This window comes from Dasypus novemcinctus, chromosome 26, assembly GCF_030445035.2.
Source record: "Dasypus novemcinctus isolate mDasNov1 chromosome 26, mDasNov1.1.hap2, whole genome shotgun sequence".
NCBI lineage: Eukaryota > Metazoa > Chordata > Mammalia > Cingulata > Dasypodidae > Dasypus > Dasypus novemcinctus.
This window is the reverse complement of record NC_080698.1, coordinates 15556671-15580061: the sequence shown is the minus strand read 5'-3', so window position 1 is coordinate 15580061 and position 23391 is coordinate 15556671. Positions and strand designations below refer to the sequence as shown.

The following is a 23391-nucleotide window of genomic DNA, read 5'->3' as shown; positions in this document are numbered from 1 at the left end:
AACCTCCCCTTTGTTAGCGCAGCGCTGCGAGGCACCCTCAGATACAGTGCTGGGTTATCAGGAGTGCGAACTTAGAGGGGCATACTAACGGCAGCCGATACCGATGGAACTCTGAGCAGCTGCTAGCAAGGAACTCTTCTAAGTAGGTCCCTACAAGATAGAGCTAATTGTTCCTCTGAGACTGAGTCTCGGCCAGTCTAAATAACTTGCCCAAGGCCACATTGCTAATAAGTGGCAGAGAATTAGCCAGGGGCTAAGCTGAACCCACCTCACCCTGCATCCTGCTCTGCCGCAGGCTCTGACAGTGTAGGAAACACTCAGCTTTCAGATGCCTGCTGTGTCCCTTACTGGAATGCCACAGGCAGTGCAGCCCAAGATGAGCTCTCAAAGTCAATGTCCAGAATCAACTTTCACTGCAAGGCAAAGAGCTCCCGCGAGTGCCCCACGCTGTGACCACCCCCCTGACAGACAGTTGGCAGGAAGCACAGGATTCCCCTTGGAGGTTTTCAAAGGCACCTGCCTACACCTTGGAACTAAACTAGATAGCGCCGGGGCAGGCCCCAGACCAGGATCCGCAGTTCTCCTTTCAAAGGAGGCTTTCCGGATAGTACTGCTGGAAGCCTGGGAACAAAACCAGCCTTTCCCGTCCTCTCCACGCTTTGACAGCCCTAACTAGATGTTGCAGAAGGAGAGACTTAAAGATTATTACCCTTTTTGAAGTGATTTTGTTGCTGTTTTAAATAACTACACTTTGCGGCTACCTGTATCCTGTTCGGCAGATTATAGTTAAAGGACGTGGTAATTGCCTGCTTTCATTAGGCACTAAAATGAGCCCAGAAGAGAATCATGCCCAGCCCACGACTGCTGTGTGCACTGTTGTGGAGGTTTATTCTCATCGCAGATAACATGCCCCAGTCCCAAAGCTTTGAAGCTTCCACGGAAGGCAGATATAATCTCTGACGGAGAAACTCAAAGCAATACAGAAAAACCAAAGCCTGGGCAGCCGGCGGTGCCCCTGTGCCGCCAGGCCTCGGAGGACAGAAGCCTCGCATCAGGATGCGTTTCAAGTCCATTTCCTGATACTGCTCTCTTCCAGCCGGACAGAAACCATGACCAAGAAAAATATTTCTTCTGAGAATTAGCAGGTGGGGTTCAAAGACACAAACTTAGCTCAGCAAGACTTGCCAGTGGCTGTGAGGACCAGCACGTATTAGACACCTACTATGTGCCCAGGAGGCTAGGTGCTTTATCTGCAATGATTCACTGAATGAGCTCCATTTGGCTGTTTGCCTAAAACCAATCTGGAAACATCTTAATGTCTGCAAATACAACAGTAAAAGGCAGGACAAGGGAGGCATTTGACATAGAGCCTCCCCGCAGGGCATTATTAAGCAACTTTGAATTTAAAAGTATGAAGAGGAAAGTGACTCACGAAAGTGGCATGTAATACCAAGTATTATCTGTTCTTTGGGGCAGCTTTCAACTTGCAAGGGAAAAGTACCTGATGGCGGAGGGGGCAGGGGATAGAAACATTTTAATGAAGGGACCGTTACCCCGTGAGGCCTTTCCTTCCACTTGCATTTCAAACAGCCAGAGGAGTGGACAGCTCACACTTCTAAGAGAAGATCCAAGGGGGCTCTGCCTCTCCTTGCACTGATCACCAGCCCGCTCCACAGCAACTGCTCCCCGAGGTGGAACTGTTCTTAAACAGCACATCGAACACAGCAGTGGGGGTGAATTTAAATGATCCTGGCCCTCTTCGTTTGTGAGCCCTCAGGCTGGAAATTACCAAGGCAAGTTGGGTAATGAGCACTCATCAGTAGCAGAGAATAAGCTTCATGTGGCTGCACCTGCGAGGCGCCAGGCCCACGGGGTATACCATGGGGCATAGGGCCCCGTAGATCCTGAGAGGGGAGATTAGAGCCAGACTCGCTCATCCTGTGGACAAAGAAGAGGGCTCTAAGAGCACCAAAGCACCTTCACCAGCAGGTGCTGATAATATAAAAAGCAGCGAAGTAATTGCTTTCTGTGAGCAGCGCAGGCGTTCTCTCCTGTGCCACGGGTGTGGTTGCACATTAAATATATATATATATTTACGTCTTTAACGTTTACCCAAGAATTGTGCAGAAATGGTGAGGAAACCAAGTCTCAGGAAGATGAAGTCACTGGTCCAAGCTTCCTACCGCACTCCTAAGAGCAGGGGCTGGAATGTAACCTGGGTCTCTTCCACTCTAAGCCTGGGGCTACCCAATCACGGATTCCCAGAGGATATCCTGTTCCTTAAGGATCTCATGGAGATCTGGAAGAATCTGGGAAATGGGAGGTAAACTTACTCTCCATTGCCATGCCCTAGCATTTGTTCAAAACAGTGGCTCTCAACTCTGGCTGCCCCTTAGAATCATCTGGCAAACTTCAAAAGTATGTATACATATGCTGATGCCTAGGCACTCTCCCAGCCCCAGGTTTAATTGTTTTGGGTTGGGGACGTGGTACCAGTTATCCCTTGAAGGCATTTTCAGGACTTGGAGTTGTCCTGGGTGGTAATGCAGGGACAGATGCTGGACATTGTATGTCCTGCCATGGCCTCTGGGGGGCACTGGGGGAGAGTGTAAACTACAATGTAAACCATTATCCATGTGGTGCAGCAGTGCTCCAAATGTATTCACCAAAAGCAATGAATGTGCCACGATGATGAAAGAGGTTGTTAATGTGGGAGGAGTGGGGTGAGGGGGGTGGAGGGTGTTTGGGGACCTCTTATATTTTTGAATGTAACATTTGAAAAAAAAAAAAAAAGGGGGGGAAAAAAAGCTCCCTGAATAATTCTAGCAGCCAGGTTGACCATGCATTTTAGATTACCTCCTGTGTGTGTAAAATTCTCTTCCAAACTTAGTTGTGACTATCCTGCAGGCAGGAATGGGGACTCACACAACCTGTCACATCCTCCTGGGGACCACTGCTGGCCTAGACATAGGAACTCTTCCTTGACTCATCTATTCATGGGTGGCATCTGCCAACCTCAAGGAGAGACAGTTTTAGTTCATCCTGAACCAGCCTTGATTTGACAAACAAGTGTGAGTGCCCCAGAGCCAAAAAGCGAGGGAGGGCCCTTCAAAGCAATAGGACCCTGGAAAGGCCAAGAACCTTTCAGCATCAAAAGCAACCGCGTCCCCACTCAGAGAAGAGTGTTGCCCTCCCACCACATCGCTTTGATCCTGGGGTGAGGGACGACGTGCATGCGTGCCCAGTGAGTGTGCCCCATGGCCAGCTGTTGGCCCATTCCCTCATCCTTTCGTGAAAACTAGCTTTACTTGTAAACCAAAGGAGAAATGGATCATGATAAAAAAGACTCGATTTCTTTTACCTCTTTGTTAAAGCAGAAAATAGAGGGAAACAGCGGATTCTGCTTGGGGGAATGAGTAAATGCAAAATCCATTTGAGGTGAGAGCCTTAGATGCTGGGGGAGCTTCCTTGGGCTCCACAAGTTTGTCTACCCTTCACAGCAACCCACCCACAGTGCGGCACTGTGCGTAGCACCCGTGCAGGGCACACGCTCGAGTCCGTCCATGTCGGCACCTGGGTATGTGGGGAGTGGGCCGTACAGGGGGTTGTGAACAGTCTCAGTTCTCAAGGATTTTCGAAATGGATATCCCAGGAATGCAGTGTCAATACTTAGAGAACTTGCGTAGTCTTAAGCAAATTGGGCCATGCTGGATGTGGCAAAGACTATTAAAGAGTCTCCAATGACCGTTCCCCTCTACTGCCTTAGGACTGACTCTTCTCTATGCACATTTCCCAGGTTCCTTTGTAGCAAGGTGAGGCCTTGTGACTAAGCAGAATTATTATATAGGAAGCTGCTTAATGAAGAAAATGGACTTGGCCTTTTGGACTTGCATGAATCTTCCTCTGCCAGCCTAGATTGCAGATATGATGGCTGGAGCTTAGCAACCATCTTGGACCATGAAGTAACCTTGAGTTTGAAAGCCAACTTGGAGGAAGGTAGAGAAAAAAAGTTATGGTTGTAGTCCCACAGTTACAAAAAAAGCCCCCTACATTAGCATTTTCAGACTTCTTTTACATAAGAGAGAAAAAAGACTCCTACTATGCCAGCAATTTCCTGTTATTTTGGAGTTTTCTACTATTTGTAGCAGAACCAAGTCCTAACATACATTGGACTCTGAGTTTGATTGAAAGACTTTCTTTCAACAAACTTTTTTTTTCTTTTTCAACTAACTTTTGGGGCAAGACAAAAGTGAATAAGAAAAATAAATAAATCTCTGCAGAAAATACTTTAGTCTGCTCTGGCTATGGAAAATGATGTGTAGTAACTAGAGCACAAGTTCTGGAATCCAAGAGACATGAGTTCAAATTCCATCTCCACCACTCACTTCCGTGGGTAAACTTAAATGAGTTCCTGAAATGCTCTGAAATGCTCCACTTCCTGTTCCTCTTTCATAAAATGGACATAATGATAGTAGTTGCTTCATGGAGTTGTTGGGAAGATTAATTTAAGTAATGCATGTAAAGTGCTTAGAATAATGCCTTGCCTATAGTTAGTATTCAATAAGTGAGGCATCCTGATTGTATGATAAAGATGAGTAATTGCAGATCTTCAAGCAGCAGCTTGAAGAGTTTTAAGAGCGGTTCATTGGAATTTTCATGTCTCTGCATTCCAGAAAGTTTGGCTAAGAAGCACACTTGTCCAAGCCAGTCTGTCTTCTTGTTCCCTTCAAAGCCACCTCTGACAAAGCATACTTCTGTGGAAATGGTCAGGTCAACAGGAAGCTCGAAGTCATTACATTCATTACATGAGTTGTTGAGTATTAAGCATCCGTGGGGCACTCAGCATGCAAGGAAAGCAGCCCTCAAAACAAAACAGACTTTTCCTTTAACATCTTAGACTCGATGGCCAGGGCGTTTTGCAAAAATGTAAGGCATTACCAAAGACAGGGAAAACTTGCCGTCTCCTGCCAGTGGGCATGCCACTGTACAGAGATGGGGTAGAAACAGTCCAAGTCCTAAACTCTGCCTAGGTCACCTTTTTAGAAAGGTGATTTCCAAAGCAGAAGAAGCTGCTCCAGGGATTTCTAGAAGTCAACCATGTTAATTCAGCAAGAGGACATTTGCCAGGCCTCACAGCGGTCTTGTGGGGATCAGAGCTCAGGCAAGTTGCACCAGGCACAGCAGAAAATGGAAAAGACAAAGGCCAAGAGGGAGAGAGGGGGACAATGGGTAGCTCCCAAAGCAAATACAATTGCTTTGCGAGCAATTTCTCTGCCAGCCAAAGGCCCAGAGTGCCGCAATTGGCTTTTCTGTCCTCAAGCATAATTAGTTACATAGAGAACAAAGGAAGAGATCCTTTGGCAGAAACCACAGGATGTTTGATAAAAGCAAAAAATCCAGGGCAAGCGCTCAGGTTCTGGATATTTGATAAAAGCAACAGTCACTCTTTCATCCTTCAATGAGGATTTATTTATTTTTTTACTCATTTTTTGAAAGCTGTTCCTCTTTCCTTAGGCTCCATCCAAATTGAACTTATTTCAAGTTTCCCTTCAATCTTCCCTGGTCCAAATGTCCTAAAAGTCAGACTTGTCCCTCTTATCTAACAGCTAGCACTTCAGATCCAGGCTAAAGCCCAACTCAACTCTGGTAGGCTGTGTTCTATTATTTGTAGGGGAAGGGAGATGAAGTGGGAAGAGAACAGAAAGGCCACCGGTTTTCATGTCTTCATAGCATCTGCTGAGCATTTCATTCTGGCAGATTGAACCTGAGAGTCAATGTGAGTTTTGCACTTGCTGCTTCTATGCTTTGTGTTTTGCTCCAGTAAACACAAATGCCTGAGAGTCCCCCTGGAGCCTCTGTGCAGTGCTGAAGATGGGGCCCCTCTAACACACTCCCCAGGGGAGGAAGCAGGTTCCCAGAAGATAATCCCAATAGACCTCAGAAAGATGGGCAGGGGACTCATCTGTGTAGGAAAGGAGCCCATCAAACATTTTGCTTTGCCTGCCTTGGAGTAAAAAAGAGGAAGAGGAATGGAGGAAAAAGAAGGTGGTAGAGGCCCTGGATCTGAAAGCTACATGCAGGAGCCCCGGTTTTGGGAAATGGCTCCTCCGTGCCAGCTGGAGGTGCTCTGCAAGGCCTCTCCCCTATGGGCATGAGGGGAGACCATGCTCAGGGGAACAGGTTGTAAGCATACATGGCCCCTCAAGCTGGGGACACTTCAGTTACTCGTGCATTGTTTTATTTAACCCTCGCTTGCAGGAATAATTCTTGGCTGTAGAGAAAACTCAAATTTGGTATGTTAAAGTTGCCAATGGTCAGATAGCTCCTAAGTGGCAGCGTCTGGACTGGCACCCAGGTGTTTTAACGTAGGATTCTTGCCCCTGGCCACACGTAAAAATCATGTGGACAGCTTGTAAAGAGCATCAAGGCACGGTCTCCATTCCCAGACCAATTTGCTCTGAATCTCCAGGGGTGCAGCCTGGGCATGGGTGTGTTTTGAAAGCTCCCCAGGAGATGCTAATGCCCAGTAGATTCCAGACACAGAGGTTCACTTCCAAAACTGTGCTGCAGAGATAACTTCGGTGTAATAATCCCCTTTTGGGGGGTGTTAATGATAATAAAAACTGAAATAAAAACAGGAGAAATGAAAGAGCGATCTCAGACACTGGGGCATCTAATCCATGGGCTAATGTTACCTCCTATTTGCAATGGCTTTGCAGTCTGCAAAGCATCTTCACATAACTTATTTGGGTTAATTTTCACAAAATGCCCTGAGGGCCCTATTCTGAAGGTGAAGACACTGAAGCTCACAGAAACTGAGGAATTTGTCTAAGGCCACACAGTGGTGAATTTGGCTCTCAACCTGAAGTCTTCTTCCAAGTCCAGAGTAGACTCTCCTGTCAGGAACCTTTAATGCCCTCCTATGATCAGCTCTGTTATTTTTGTCACTTCTCCCTTGGATATTTGACAACATTGAGCTTTTACCACTGAGGGCAAGAGAGAAGGAAATAAATGAATTCTAATAAAACCAGACTTTATTTTAGTAGCTGCCAGAGGTTCATGTCACTATCAACAACAGCAGAACCATAGAGTGTGGATTTTGAGGACTATGAATGCAAGGCTTTTCCTAGATGTGAACATGATCAAGAAAAGGAAAACTGATGATATGAGAAACCCTGCACGAGTCATGTATCAGGGAGTCCTTATTTTCAGTGATAAGAATGAAGAAGTATTTGACATTTGCTGTTTGAAACACAAAAAGCTGGTGTTTCTTATGAGAAATGTGGTATCATATGAGAAAACATGGGAAAGCTGGGGATAGGCTTTGGTCTAACAATTTATCAACTTCAGCGAAGTCCGGGAGATATTATCACTCTGTTGGCCTTCCATCCTGAAAGTTCTGTGTGCCCAGATAAGATACTGCTGAGCCAACATCTCCCTCAGCTATCCTTCACCTTTCAAATGAAGCTGAAGAAGGCATCATACATAATGCCATCATACACAGAACCAGGCAAAGGGCAGAAGCCAGAAAATTCTTACTGTGCTTAGCAGCAGATTGTTTGAATCCAGCTCTGCCACGCAGAGTGTGGACAAGTACTTAAACTTTCGAGCCTCATTACTTCCATCTATAAAATGGGCATTTAATACTCAGGGCTGGCTTCATGCTTGTGCAAACTGTGCAGTCATACAGAGCTGTACACTTGATCTGATGTTCTGCTGACACTCTACTGAAATTCTTCATACTTTTTGAACAAGGGGCCCCACATTTTCATTTTGCACTGGATCCCACAAATTATGTAACCAAACCTGATCATACTGTCTCAAGACACATTGGGAAGATTGCAAGAAGTAAGATCTGTCAACCCAACCCAGGCCAGATGCAGGGCAGATGCTCACGGAAGGCAGCCACTGTTATAATTTTCCTACTGCTGAAGTTACTGGTATGTTATTTAGGCCCTAGAGCTACTGGTATGTTATTTAGCCCCTAGAGACTTCATATGAAGCTGGATGGACAGAGCCAAGTCTAATATTTCTGTTAACGGACAAGTTAAAGTGACCAGGAGTGACCAGCCTGGCCTCTTAGGTTGTTTGCACACTAACCCTGCCACGGCACTTTCTCAAAACTCCCTCAAGCTGTTAATCTGTTTGCACCAATATTGGTGAACCTTCCACACACAAGTGCAGCCCGGAAATGGATGTTCTTTCTCTCTGATGGCACTGTCGACTACCGAGTCACCAGGTAAGTGGTGAGAACAGTCAGGAGAAGCTTCTGCTGGCACGCGGGCAAGCATTGCCACCCTTCCCTAGAGAGAGAAGAAGCAAAGTAGAGAGCTAGGGGAGGGGTGGAGGGAGATGGGAATTAATAAAGCACATAGTGCTCTTCTCTCGGGGCACTTTCTGGAGAAGATGCTTTGTAGGGCTCTTGCGCAGGACACTCATTTCTATATGATTGGGTATAAGCAGAGAAATTTAAAAATACTTTGTGCCAGTCCCATCTGCTGAGATGAGAGCTCAGCTCAGTGAACTGATTCTGAGCTTTCCCCGGGCTCACCCATGTCACCAGAGCAACTCAGGGTTCACGCACCGTGTTTGGGAGTGGTCTGGTTTAATGCGGTGCATTCCTTCCGTGTTGGAGGGCTGCCAGTTACCTCCATCTGCATCCATGCACTGCTTCCAAAAGGTAGATTTCCTCCAAATGGAAGGACCGTCAAGACTGCGCTCTGAACAAGCACTGCATGCTGGGAAGGGCCAGGGCACTAACGGCTGCTTCCAGGGGACCTAGGGCATGCCAGCACCAGGGGTCCCACCACCAGGTGCCCTGGGAAGCCTGTCGTGAGGGTGGCAGAAGTTTTACCTGCTACCAAGCCAAAAGCAAAGCCAAGGCTGGGCAAAGATCCACAACAACAAAATCACAGCCGCAGCCAGCAATTGGGGAGCCCTTCGTATATGCCAGGCACCATGCTGGGCGCTTGAGGTGAATTATTATAAGGGAAGGCAGTCATTGGTATGATCATTTTCATTTTCCACATGAGAAACCAAAGGAGGGGTAGCTGGACTTCACCTAAGTCAGAGACCAGATTTGGAGCCACTCTGACTCCCAAACGCAAACCCTCATTGTTCTGCTGGCCCCACTGAGGGTGTCTATCGCTAGTTCCCAGATGACAGCAGTGACACTTCTGACGGAGTAAAGGCCCTAGGCCTTCTCTTCTCTCAAATATGTTAGGTACTATGGGAGTAAAAGAAAGGCAAACTCATCCAGACCAAGCTTTCGCCCACATTCAATTTAGAATATCACTACGAGCTTTCTCTTTCTCCTGTTCAACAGTTTGAAAGGAATATCCAAGAGGGAAAAAGGAAAAAAAAAAAAAGGGGGCTAAAGAAATTGAAAAATACGCTTTCAAATGAGGAACATGTGTGTGCTTATTCTTCATCTGTTATCTCCTTCCCCCACCAAGCTGAAAACAGGTTAACATGGTACAAATGTACACACCCACATAAAGAAATGAAAAATTAGTGGTGCCCTGGGTGGCAGACGATCCAGAAACTGCTGTGGGAAACTTCAAGAAGTTGTGGGAAACTCCATAGCAACCCAAGCCCAGCTCCAAGCAGTTTCTAGCTTGGGTGCAAAGACTCCTGGGGAAATGGAAAACTGCACTTGAGCGGTTGTGAGCACGAGTGAGCAATCTATTGCAGGCAGGCTTGAGAGCAAGGAAATGTGGCAAAGATTGCAGAAGCGCTGGAGTCATGCCAGTTTTTTATCATTCCCTCCCTTCACCCCCTTCTGGCACAAACAAGCTATGGAATTTCAAAAATTGGGTCATCATTTTTTAATTCCCAGCTTTCAGCACAGCACTCCGTGGGTCTTGTTGACTGGCTTAAAAGTCCGATTTCCTGAGCTAACACTTCCTGGCCCTTCAGCCGTGGGGTGGTAATAAACCAGGGCCTGCCTTTCCCACCAGTGGCCGATGTGCAGTAGATCAGAGCCGAGCTGACTTGTATTTCCTGCTCTTATACATTTAACAGCATCGCATACTCCCATTAAAACACCACTTCAAAGACCATCATTCTTCCGGGGAGCCCAAGGACAGGGAGACAGAGTTCCTCCTCGGGAAACATGGCCCACGTGCGGCTCTCGTGGGTGACAGGGTTCCCACCAACTTCAGTGTTCCCTTGAGCACAGCTGGCTGCCCTTGAGACCACGGGGCCGAGCAGAGGCCGCCCACCCACGCTTCACTTGGGGTCCCTGGGAGCTGTCCCCAACCCACCTAAGCGGTACCTGCCACAGGGAGAATTTGACCTGATCTGGGTTTTTCTTTAGCAGCAGCCTGAAATTTGCAGGGCTTTTTTGGAGACTTTTACTTGATTTTCTAAACCGTATCCACAAATCTCCAAGCATCCGTCTCCACCCCTGAGGTCTGAGTTCCTAGCAAGTTTCCCTTGGTTGTCAAAGTGAGACAAACAACACTCCCCTCTTCCCTGACTAGGCGACAATGTGTCCTCCTTCTTCGCGGTGACTTGCTTCAGACTGATATAATCTTGCCACAATGCGGCCTCTTGCTTCAATACTGGCCTCCAACAAGCTCTATGCTGGGCGAACAGGAAACTCATTGTGAGCCCAGTTTCTAAGACTCTTAACACTCGTGCAAGAGGCATCGGATTTCAGCGGGATCTTCTGCAGCATGAACACAAGTAGAAACCAGCCCTGGGGTCAAGTCTGGGCTTGCTTTATTTGACCTTGGTTTGTTTTATTTTATTTAGGCAAAGTTTTTTTCTTTTTGGGGGGTGGGAGGGGGCAGGCACAGGGCACCATAAAATCCTTACCTTTTAAAGGAGCCCATTGTTAACAATTTGTTCATCACAGCGCCCTCAACCTCACCAAAAAAATCTCCAGTCTGCAGGGAAGAAAAAAAGACATGGGAAAGCAGAGATAAATATTGTGCCCAAACAGCCTAGAAGAAATGAAAATGGCAGTCTGTGTCCTGAAAAATAAGCAAAATAAATTCACCAAGCAAAATAAGTTTTCAGGACTACAGTCACAAAAAAATGGAAAAGGTCTCAAGAGTCACAATCAACTGTGGGCTTACGGAGTAAACCAGTCCAGAGAGGTGTAGGTTTCCACGATGTGTCGAGGTATGGCTGTTACATACCCCGCGCGAATGCTGGGAGCAGCACGCCTGTGTGTGCACACACACCGTTACCCTTGGATGGAGAAGGCATTAATCGGCACGCAATCCCTTGTGATTACAACGCTACTTTACACAGACAGAAATAGGCTGTGAAAAGCTTCCTAAACAGTAATAAAAAGAATTGTTTAGAATTCCTGGATGATCTGTTTAGGGAGCCGTAGCCGGCCGCTTCATTGGCCTTATAAATTTCCCACAACTGAGGATCCATCTTTTCTCAGAATCACTTTCTGAGAGACACTCTCGTCGTGTCCCCAGGTAGTTGATATGTTGACGGAGAGTAAGAATGCCCAGCCTCTTGCAGAGACAGCACGGCCAATCAAAGGATTTCTCGAGTTCTCCTCTTGGGTCAGAAGCTGTCTTCAGGTCATTGGAGGCCTAGAAGTTCTTTTCCCACTTCTGTCCCACTTTTCGACAAAGGTCGAAGCTTTGTCAGGTCCAGTTCTTGGCACTGGCTGGGATTTGCAATCCCTGAACGGTGGGATGAAGGACTAACATCCTCGTGCATTCCCCCCTGGTTCCTGGAACCACTCTCACCCATGGTGCCTCAAGCCAGACGGCATATTCAGTGCAGCAGAACAGAGCTTAGGGACAATAGACATCCTCTGCCCATGTCCTGGAAGGAGCCGGTACCCAGTACAGAGTCCCCATCTCCACTGTGGGTGCTGGTGGGTGGGTGGCAGGGGCTGGGGGCCACTCCACTTCCAGTTGCTTAAATTTCATAAGCTTTGGGACTAAACCTCAACTCTAGCCAACCAAGTGCTCGCAGCTACACACCTGGGTGTTTTTGCCTGGAAAGGAACACAGACTTCTCCAAAACGTCAAGAAAGAGAGGATGGTGGAGAAGAAAATGGCTTTTCTCCGACTGCATATTGAGCATTGCCTTTGTCCCTCCAGGGCAACTTGGAACCTTTTCCAAATTCCATGGGTGTGTGCTGCTGCTAGGAGCTAGAAGGACATTTGTACTTTGTGTGTGTAAATATGCCAGTGTCAGTGGAACTGGTTGTTAGATGAAGAAGAATTATCCTAATTGGTGTGTAGGAAGTCAGACAGCCTCAAACAAGCCCAGGCTGAGCAGGCTGGAGGGCTGACTGGGTAGCGCTGCAGGTCTGGTGACAGGGAGAGAGGACAGAGAACAGAGCCCCACGCAGTGGCCACAGCTGTGGAAGTCATTCCTTCTTCCAAAAAAGTTAGCTTTGTTGGCCAGGGCAGGACTCACCCCTGGAAGACGTGGGCCACATCCACCCTGCACCCCAGGAACAGGTTCCCATCTCGGCCCTACATGGTTGTGGCAGAAGAACAAAGCTCCTCTTCACAGTCAATTAACCTGGGCCCTCGCTTGGTTGACTCTTCAGTGTCTCAGGGCTTTTCCTCCCAGCCCAAAGGGCATACCATCTTTCCAGAGAATGCTGCCCTGAAAACCTTATTATCATAGGTTTGCATATATCCTGTTCCTCAGAGTCTGGCCTTGTTCTACGGGCTCATTTATCCAGTCTAATGTCCACCAACTGTCCGATGTCCACTGGTGTTCAATATCTGAGGAGACCGTAGGGGCAGTTTGGGTGTAAGGAGTGTAGTTTTTCCTCACATCCATGTAATTTTTCACATATAAAAGCTGTGTTTAAAATACCCTGAGAATATTTCTCAGGGCTAAGAGTAGAAATCCTCTGAAGCACAACTCCTTATGTTACCTGGAGCAACTGTTTATAAATTAACAAACCATTAAGCTCAGATTCTAAAGAGCCACACTTAGGGACAATTCACAAATCTATTAAGCATGGATGGACCTATCACACAGTTGATGGAATGATTTATAAGGGACGTCAATATAAATTATTAGGAGCCTCTAATCTTAGAGTCAGTAGAAGCCTTACGTAGTCACCCCTCCTCATTTTAGAAGGCCCAGCAAGATTAACTATTGGGTCCAAGATCTCAAAACTAGTTAAGGAGTGAGAACTAGCACTAGAAACCATCATAAAATCAAATAATACCTTCTTTAATATACCACTTTATTTCTAATTGCAGAAAAAAAGTTTTAAGGCAGCAAGTTTTAATGGGGAAACCAGCTTCTCTACAACAATTATTTTGATTTCCCCTTCCCTTTTGCTTTCCGGGTCCAGTCCCCCAGCTCGGTCTCCTTCCATCTCCTTACCTTCCGCGCCCACACAGCACACAGCTCAATCAAGTGGAGAACATTCCTGGTCTATCCCTGGACCCCGGTCCCTTGGTATTGAGAGGCCAAGTTAATCCCTGAACTCAGATAACTTGAGTTTTAAAAAGCTAAATCTAGAAAGAAAGCCATAAACCATAATTATGTAGGAATATATGTATTTTTAATAAGGAGATAAAGTATCAGAAGGAGGAAACCTTCTTAAAGTTGTCCAAAGTCTATAAGGCACCTCTACCCTTGAGGCAAAAATTCTTTATGTGGCACAGACAACTCTGAGGCAAAGAGTTCTATAAATTGAACATTTTACGAGTGAGAGAGCAGACCCTGGGCCCTGCCCACCGCCCCCACTGGGAGGTAAAAATTCCTTGGGGCCTGCTGAGAGGAAGGCTGTGACATTCTTGGAGGGATGGAAATAAGGTCTTATAATCTCCTGCTATTACCTCTTAAATATAGATCATTGTCTCCAAGTTTTAACACCGTAATTTCCCCTGACCCAAGCACATTCTGAGCTTGTTACTTTGAGTTGGCGGAAATTTCTCACTCACCTTTGTGTAGTCTTCAGACACCAGAATAAATCCATTATTGTCTATGAGGTAACAGTTCACAGTCTAGAAAATAAAAATCACAGTTTCAGCGTCGGGTCCTGAGGCTGCTTTTACAGAAATGACGTATTTCCAACCTGAGAGAAACCTCTTTTTTTTTGGAGAGGGGCTGTTTTCAGGCGACTAGAAACGCCTGGGAGCTTTAGGAGTTAACGCCAGGGTTAGGCTAGCCTGTGTTTGCTTTGCAAAACAAACAGAAATAAAACAGTGGAGAGCCTTGAGCAACCCAGGCCAGGATGTAAAGAATACACGCGCGTATGCACACACAGACACACACACACAGCTTGTCTTCTTTTTTTTTCCTTTATGTGACCTGAAAAAATATTTCCCAGGAACAAAGTGTTCAGAAGCCCCAAGCCTGTATTCTAAACAGTTGAGGAGCAGGCTGTTTTTAAAGCAAAACACCAGCACAATGTCATTACTCTAATGTTGCATTAATGAAAACACCGTGTCAGCTCAGAGGACCATCGGGGGACCAGGTAATATTTTTTAATTTGTTCATAGACTGAGGCAGGGGGGAAGGGGCAGCTTCTGTTAAAGGGGCCCCTCAGGCCTCCTAAAGGTTTTCAAACTGTGTTTTTAATTGGGAGCTGGCTTTGGGGGCAGGGCTGTTAGCTCTTGGTAGCTCAGACTTATAAATTGCAGAAAGCAAGGTAAGCCCAAAACTCTGCTTCCCCCACACTACTTTAATCTCAAGTGAATGATTTGCTACAGGCTAAATTTTAATTATAGTGTTGTGGAGTTTAAACTTAAGGTTTAATTCTGTCCTTGATGTAACTCAGTTTCTATTTATTGCAACTTTACATACCGACTGCAACATTTAATTTGTAACATATCTTTACCCTGAGTTGAATTTTGCCTACCTCCAGGCCACCACAGGGCTGGTGTTTTCTGGGACATTTACCTACCCATGAGGTTGGTTTTAGTCAGGCACAAAAGTACAGAAGTTAGATCGTCAGAAAGGCCTGTCTCTCACTATTAGGCAGGAGTGGAGAATCAGTGAAAATTAAAAGCCCTTGCTGGCATCTTTTTTAAAAGAATGGCTGTTTAGGTGAGCAATAGAGCATCGCTTGGTTATCTGTTTGAATTTGACTCTGGGGGAATTCTGAATCAAGTGCCCTCCCCCCACTCTTACGAGACAGCGTCATGGAAGCAATCTCATAGAATTGTGTTGACCTATATGGTAGCCACTAGCTACAGGTGGATTTAAGTGTTATTTTAAGTTCATTAGAGTGAAAAAAAATTAAAAATTCAGTTTGGCAGTCACACTAGCCACATTTCAAGTGCTCTAGAGCTACCATGGTTAGAACTGCAATTCTGGGCTTTTCTATTATTGAAGAAAGTTCTTTTGGACAGCAATGTTGAGGTGGTTTGGAGCTGAATATACCCCAGAAAAGTATGTTTTTAAAGTTAATCCAATCCTGTGGGTATGGACCCATTGTGAATTGGATCCTTTGGTGAGTAGCATCTTAAATTAAGATATGAGTCACCTCATTCTGGGCGGGTCTTAATCATCTTACAGGAGTCCTTTATAAATGGGATGAAAACAGAAAGAGAAAAAGGAAGCCACAGAAGCAAAGAGCTGAAAGCAATGAAACCCAGAAGAGAAGGGAGAGACCCGCAGAGGCCATGTGTGCCTTGCCGTGTGACAGAGGAGTCCAGGTTTGCCAGCAGCGGACTTCAGGGAGAAAGCATCGCCTTATGATGTCTTGATTTGGACATTTTTCTCAGTCTCAAAATTGTAAGCTTGTAAACTAATAAATTCCCACTACTGAAAGCCAACCCTTTTCACAGTATCTACTTTTGGCAGCCTAGCAAACTAAAAGAAATGTCTAAGACAGCACTAATGCCCTGATGAGTTTTAGCCCAGTTTACAATGGGCCATACGAAACAAACCCAGTTCCTTGTGGATTTGAATATAATGATGCTCATTTTGCAAATACAGATACCGAAACAAAGGGGGTTTAAGTGCTATTTAAATAATAAATGCATGTTGAATACCGGAGTAGCCTCCATATTCAGATATTAACTATCTAAATCTTCACAGCCACATAAGTAATCACAAGTTATTTAGCCCTTTCTCCACCCCCCCCCACCCAAATACAAAATTAGAAAATTAGTTCTTGCTCACACATTCCTTACTGAAGAATACCCTTGCTCCTAGACCTACATCTTTCAGTTTGTCTATTGTTATAAATATCAGAAAATACAATTTAGGCACAAGGCAAATAAATTCAATTGCAAGTCTTAAGAAAGAGGCAGGATTTCATGAAGTCAACGAAAGTGATATTGGAGAATGTCTCCAATCACACAGAAGTCACTGACACATTAGAACTGTCAAAGGTAGACATGTGAAGGACAAATCTTGGAGGATGTTATGAGAGGTGCTTCCAAAGAGAATGATTGCAAAAGCAAAGAATTGAGAGAAACACCTGGAAAAATGGATCACACTCAACTATATTTGACTCTCTTTGTGATCATTCTGAGAAAATCAAATGTGAAGTGAAGGATTCTATGTTGTACTGTTTTTATAATGTTATCAGAAAAATTACATCCCCTACCTCAAAACCTCACTAAATTAATGTTTCTTTGTTTGGAGAATTAGAGCACAGTTGCAATTATAGCCTCAGTTTATTAAATAAATTAAACTTGTTTTCACAATTTCAGCTTTATTCAAAGACAAAACTTAATGAAACCATTCACTATTTATTGTAAACCTTTTTCCTTTCCTTTGCCACACTTCTTGAAAATGTGGACCTCTGTGCTCCCTGAAATTGCCAGCAAGGGGTGGACTGGCCCTCAAGAGACTCAAGCCTAAAACATCCTCCCTTTCTCCTACTCTTCTCAGAGGGCCCTGGTCTAGAAGGAACAGAGGCAAAAGTTCTAGAGCAGAGAAGTAACCTTTTTCAACTCATGCATTGGAGAGCCAAGCTTCAAGAACAGAGGCATGCCAAGCTTGGGAGATCAGAGAGAAGTTATCACTCAAAGAAGTTTTTCATAAAATATAAGATCCTCACCAATGACAGATGATGATGATGATATTAATAATAAAAATAGTAGTAATAATGGCAATAGGAGGAAGTCAGGCCATGCAATCCTTGCTTTTTACACCATAAAACATGGGATTATCCTCTTAAACAGAGGAGAAAACAGAAGCCTAGAGATGTTATTTTCCCCAAGGTCCCACAGCTAAGCAAGGGGAACTTGAATCCAGTGCTCTGTGACTCCAAAGTCCACATTTGTACTGGCCACTTCCTGCTACATTTCAAAAGACAATAGGACACTAGGACATGGGGCAAGAACATCTTGCCTGCTCATGAAAAGCCTAGAACTAAGGAACAGAGCTCGTGTGCCCCTGTTACCAAAGACATCCACAATAAGTGACAGCAGTGGCAGAAAAATCAGCTGGATCAGCCAATGCACCAAGTGCCTGAGTATCATTATTATGGCTGAAAACAAATAAAACAATGAAAGTGACTGAGGTTTTAGGTCAGTTTGGTCAAGTGGTGCTAGCCCCAATTATAAGTACCTAGCCCCCAAGTTCAACGATTCTTAAGCTAATATCTTAAAACAAGAAACCAAGTCATTCAGTCTAATTAGGGGGATTTAATCTATGTACCCATCAACTGCTAAGGAACAATCTGTGAAAGATAAAAGCCCATTATAGGACAGAGTCTAAAACTACACTCCACGATCTTGGTCAGATTAGTCTCCATCCTACCAGATGGTGATGGGAAGAGAAACAAAGGAGGACTGGCCAAAGTTTGTAGAAGATGATATGCCTAAGCTTCCTTCCTCCAGAGGAGCCTCAAATTCTGCTCCAGTAAGTGGGTGTGCTCTCCTGGGGATGGGCTGGGGAATAGCATTTGTTTTCTCTTTGCCGAGTACTGGTTGACATTTATTTCTTGGACCATGATTCCATTTAATATTTTTTTAAATTCACTTTTTTCCCCTTAAAGTAGGATTCCATGACAGGAACTTGGCAACAAAGATGCCTTGCTGTACTTGTTTATGGGTAAATTTGAGTTTCAAGCTTATATTGATTGTAAAAAAGGCGTGATCATTTATTAGGGAAGAAATAAGTACAGCCAATATTCCAATTTACTAATCACTGGGACAACCACAGGTCAAGGCAAGGATGATGCAACATTAGCATAGACCTGCACCGAATCTGTAGGTGTCATTAAGTTTTCATTGTAGGCAACAGTGTCGTGTTATATACCTGTAAACACTGAAAGGTAAACCAGGCAGTCACAGATAAGAAGGCCCCAGAGAAAGGATACTTAGGAGTGAGAAATCACAGAACTCACCCTCCTGCTAACTGGAAAGCAGTATCAGCCCAGAGGCCAAGATACTAGTTTCAGAAGCAGAGACTCTGACATTGGCTATCAGTCTTTTAACACTCTGAGTTTCAGTTTTCTTATCTGAATGATGGAGATAGCAATGACAACTGTTTCATAGGGTTGTTGAAATGATTAAGTGGGATGGTGCATGGAACATGCTGAGCATAGCTCCTAGTGCTTAGAGAGTCCTCAAAGAATGTATGTGTACCCGCATTCGGCACCTATTTCTTTATAAGTATCATTAAGCTACAATTTTACAGAGTATCTCAGAGAGAGAAGTTGTCACAGAGTTCAACATAAGAGGGTCTCCCAGTTTTGTTGCTATTTATTTTGGGGGATGCCTTTGGTTTGTTTTCCCTGGTGCAGGCTGAGCAATGACTTGAAACAACCCAGAAGCCCCTATTGTACTACATGTTGTTCTTGATAGTGACAAAGGAGAGGGAGACAGACAGAAACTGGATTCTTGCGTCTGATGGTGGGGTCTGAGTGTCTGTCTCTTTGTTCAGGTACTCCAAAGTGCCACTGCTTGCTTCCTTTTCTCCAGGTCTCCTATTATCTTATCCCTGGTATTTCAATCGTGGAACAGACTGATCCTCACTTCATGTCACCTCCTGTATCTTCTCATTATCGGTCAACTATCATCTCAAGATACTGTCTTTGGAAAAAGGTATTACAAAGGGAAATACCCTTTGGAAAGATTCACTTGGTGGGAATTGCCTGTGCCCTGTGTCCAATGACTCTCAAATCCACCCACCGGCTGGGCGGTTCCAGATATGGAGGCACCTGGCTGCTTGACTTAGCCCTTTCTCCAGCCCTGCTGTCTTCCAGAGGTTAGAGGAAGGCCTTTTGAAGTCTAATGATGATTATTAACTTCTATTCCTACGGACTAAGAGAGGGTGACAGCTGAATTTGAATATGAATTTTTCAATCAGCTTATTACTTTCACATCTGGAAAACTCTGCCCTCCTCCAAATGCCTTGGTAGAAGGGGACATTATCTTCTTCCACCTTCTTTGTAAAATGCTGCTCTCACCAGAGGGTGGAGGCTGTTGGTGAGGTGAGTAGGAGAAAATGAGAGAAGGAAACAATAGTGCCCATGGGTAAGACTGAAATCAGAGGTGGGCATTGGTTTCTTCTTCCCTTCTGTCCCTTCCTCAGAGCATAATGACACTTTGCCACCTCAGGGCCTTTGCACATGCCATTCTCCGACCATAAAACTCTTCTCATTTGTCAGGTTTTCTCCTCAATGTCAGTTCCTCTTTATCTGCAGTTGCCTTAAATGTGACCTCCTCAGAGAAGCCGACACTGACCACCCTATGTTGGTTTACCTTATACCACTTATCATAGTTGATAATTACATATGCCAGAAAGCTCCAGGAGCAGGAGTCATTTCTGACTCTGCTTCCCACTGAAACCTTAATGGTCAAACCAGGTGCCAGGCATACAAGTAGGGCTTGATAAATGTTTCTGGAAGGACTTCAAGAGTGTTTGAACTGTTGCCTCTTGAATGGAATGAAGCTCCTTAAAAGTCTTCATTCAGCTGCACAGCCAGGCTGTCCAAATCCATGGCCACAGACTTGTGCAACTTGTGCCCGTAAGAGGGGAAGTCATCCGACCATTCTGACTCTACCCACCAGTTTCGGAAACTCCTGCCAAGGCCTGGGGCATCTATCGATGGAGGAGACAAAGGGGCTGGAGTGGATCCAAGGCAAAGCATGTCTGATAAGTTTGAGGGAAGTGGACCAGGTCTTCAGTGCAGAGGACAAGCCAGAAGCATGTGAACTTAACGAGCCCCAGAGCTGCTTTTAATGGTGACCTGATCATTTGGGGCGGGGAGGCAGGAGGGACATGGTCTCATAAGCCTACTCAAAAGCTGTGAAAGGAGAATGCAAATGGAAAGAGTCTGCTGAAAGGATGGAAAGGGGCTGGCTTTTCCATTTCAAAAAGCTACAAAGAGGAAAATGAATGAGAGTTTCAAAGTACAAACTGAGAACACTGGAGCATCATATCAAGTTGAGGAATCAGGGCAAACTCAGGGCTCAATTTTCAAAGTGTGTAATCCTTTAAATAACAATTGAATGGCCATTATCCCAATGGCCCCTGAAAAGAGATAATTAGCAGAGGTGAGGAAGGAAACTTTCTCTGTGCTTACCATGCCTAGGAGAAACTGTCACCTGCCTGGGGTACATATGCCATGGCTGTCTGAGGTTTAGATCTAGGTGAACCACTATTCTAAGAGAAGAAACATACTTCATACTTTTTTTAGCTTGTAGCTAACATTTATTGAGTGCTTACCATGTACCAGCCATCATGTCTGGTGCTTTTCAACATTATCTCATTCATTTCTCACTATTATTATTTCTACCCCCACTGTACAGTTGAGGAAACCAAGGCACAGAGAGGCTTAGAAACTTGCCTAAGGGCACACAGTTAATTACTCTCAGAGCCACAATTTGAAGCTATACACCATGCACTACTGCCTGTAAAATCAATTATTTGACAACAAACATATACTGGATATTTAAACTATAAGTAGGGATCCATTTCAACTTTTTTTTTCCTTATGTGAGGATGCACTGATGCAGTGTGGTTGAGGAAAGATCACTGCTTCTGTCTTATTCATCAAATTATTTAATAAACCAACCATTTATCCATCCTTCCAATCAACAACCAACCAACCAACAACCCAGCCAACCAGCAACTGCCTAAACAACCGTAAATTTGTGGTGATTTGGAACTGCATGTATCCCATAAAATCATGTTCTTATTGTTAATCCATTCCCGTGGGTGTGAATCTATTTTAAGTAGGACTTTTTGATAAGGATTCTTCAGTTAAGGCATGGCCCAGAGTGGGTCTTAATCCTCTTTCTGGAGTCCTTTATAAGAGAATGAAATTCAGATGAAGAGAGAGAATGCCAAGGAAGTAAGAAGCTGAAAGCAATAAAACTTGAAAGAGAGGGGAGAGAACAGCAGATGTCACAGTGTACCTTGCCTTGTGGCACAGGAGTCAAGGACCACAGGCAACAAGTATTTGGGAAGAAAGAAAAACTTTGATGATGCCTTGATTTGAACATCTTTCTCAGTCTTAAAACTGTAAGCTAATAAATCCCCATTGTTAAGCTAACATATTTCATGACATCTGCCTTTGGCAGCCTAGCAAACTAAACTACCACCCAACAGCCAACCAACCAGCCATACTATCAACCAACCATTCAAGCAACCAACTAGCCAATCAACCAAATAGGCAAACAACCACCCATCCATCCAATTAATCAGTCAACCAAACAACCAATCAGCCAACCAAATAACTATCCAAGTAACCAACCAATCAATAATCCCTTCCTCATTCCCTTCCTCCCTCCCTTCTTCCAAAAAACTAACCAACAAAGAAACCAACCAATCTATCAAATCATCCATTCATATGACCAACCAACCAACCAACCAAACAACTATCCAAATCACCATCCACCAGAATGACTACTCAACCATCCAAACAGTTACACAGCCATCCAAATAGTTACCTAACAACTTCTATTGTTAGTTACCTAACAATTGTTACCTAACCACTCAGTCTTCATGGGGCACCTTCTTTGTCTCAAGCTGGTTCTGAATGAGACAGACAGAGGCCCTGCTTATACTCCCAACAGGGAGGTCCTTGAGAATTCTAACACTGAAAACTGTTGTTGACTTTGGAAGTCAAAGAAAAATTTCATCCCTTTGTCACTCTCTTCAAATATATTTAGGGTACATAAGAGTGGAACATCAGGAGGACAAATACCTCCCTTGCACATATGCAGAGACAGATGCTTCTACTCTCCTAAATACATATTTATTACATGTAGAAAGTATTTGCTGGCTGGCCTGGCATATTCTGGTCATGGGAATATGCCCAGTATTTCACTCACTATGTCCATTTTTCCCTACTGTTCCCCTTTCACATGTGTGTAAAGACTTCCCAGGTAAGGCTCTCAGCATCAGAACCTGTATCCCCTAACCTAGCAATCTAACAGCACAGGCAAGTTTGGTAAAAGGAGCCTATACTGCACAAGATAATGGAGAAAAATGAGTGAGTTTATTTCGGTAAAGCTATGGAGAGCAGAGCTTGACACATAGGTGCTCAAAGCTATTGTTATTTTGGAGATGGTATAGTTGAGGTTCAAGAGTACTACTTTTGACATCAGACTGATGCAGTTTTAAAACTTGGCTTGGCCTCTTATTATGACGACTTGGAAGACTTACCAACACTCTTTGAGTCTCCATTCCCCTCCTGTAAATTGGGATTAGTAGTTGCACCCACTGTGCAAGCAAAGGGTTCAGGGCCTCAGCATACTGATTAGTCAGTATTATTATTCAGCTGTGTTGCTCTGGAGCTGAGCACTGCAATATTGCAATCAATGTCTCAAAGAGAGGAGACACTAGAGGGACACCTGACCATCCTATGACAAACATCTCTGAACTTACTGAATGGTGTTGATCACAAAACATGACAGGGTGCCCTTTTCTCTTTTCTTTAATGCGATGAGGAGAAAGAGTTGGGCTTCTACTACAAAGCTGATTGGCTTTTACTCTCTGGGTCCTGTGATGACTCACATAATGAATGGCTATGATTCTCTTTAAACTGGCAGCTGGGACCCTCAAGTTCAGAGCATTTTGTGTCCTAATCTCTTCGTGGACTCTTTTTTTTTTTTTAAGATTTATTTATTTATTTATTTCATTTATTTCTCTCCCCTTTCCTCCCCGCCTCCAGTTGTCCACTCTCTTTGTCCATTTGCTGTGTGTTCTTCTGTGATCGCTTCTATCTAATCAGTGGCACCGGGAATCTGTGTTTCTTTTTGTTGTGTCATCTTGTTGTGTCAGCTCTCTGTGTGTGTGGCGCTATTCTTGGGCAGGCTGCACTTTCTTTTGCACTGGGCAGCTCTCCTTACGGGGTGCACTCCTTGCGTGTGGGGCTCCCCTATGTGGGGGACATCCCTGAGTGGCACGGCACTCCTTGCACGCATCAGCACTGTGCATGGGCCAGCTTCACATGGGTCAAGGAGGCCCAGGATTGGAACCGCGGACCTCCCACTTGGTAGGCAGACACCCTATCCATTG

The 23391-nt window shown here is 44.8% G+C and overlaps 1 protein-coding gene across 2 annotated transcripts in view; it reads right to left on the bottom strand.

The window, feature by feature from the left end:
• The window catches only part of CACNA2D3 (calcium voltage-gated channel auxiliary subunit alpha2delta 3), a 933078-nt gene that overhangs the window by 97651 nt on the left and 812036 nt on the right, over positions 1 to 23391 (bottom strand). For both annotated transcript variants that reach the window (XM_058288134.2, XM_058288135.2), the window contains 2 exons: positions 13899 to 13961; positions 10822 to 10892 (listed from right to left, as the gene is read on the bottom strand). In XM_058288134.2, coding sequence (XP_058144117.1) covers positions 10822 to 10892; positions 13899 to 13961 — 134 coding nt within the window. The remainder of the gene's footprint in view (positions 1 to 10821; positions 10893 to 13898; positions 13962 to 23391) is intronic.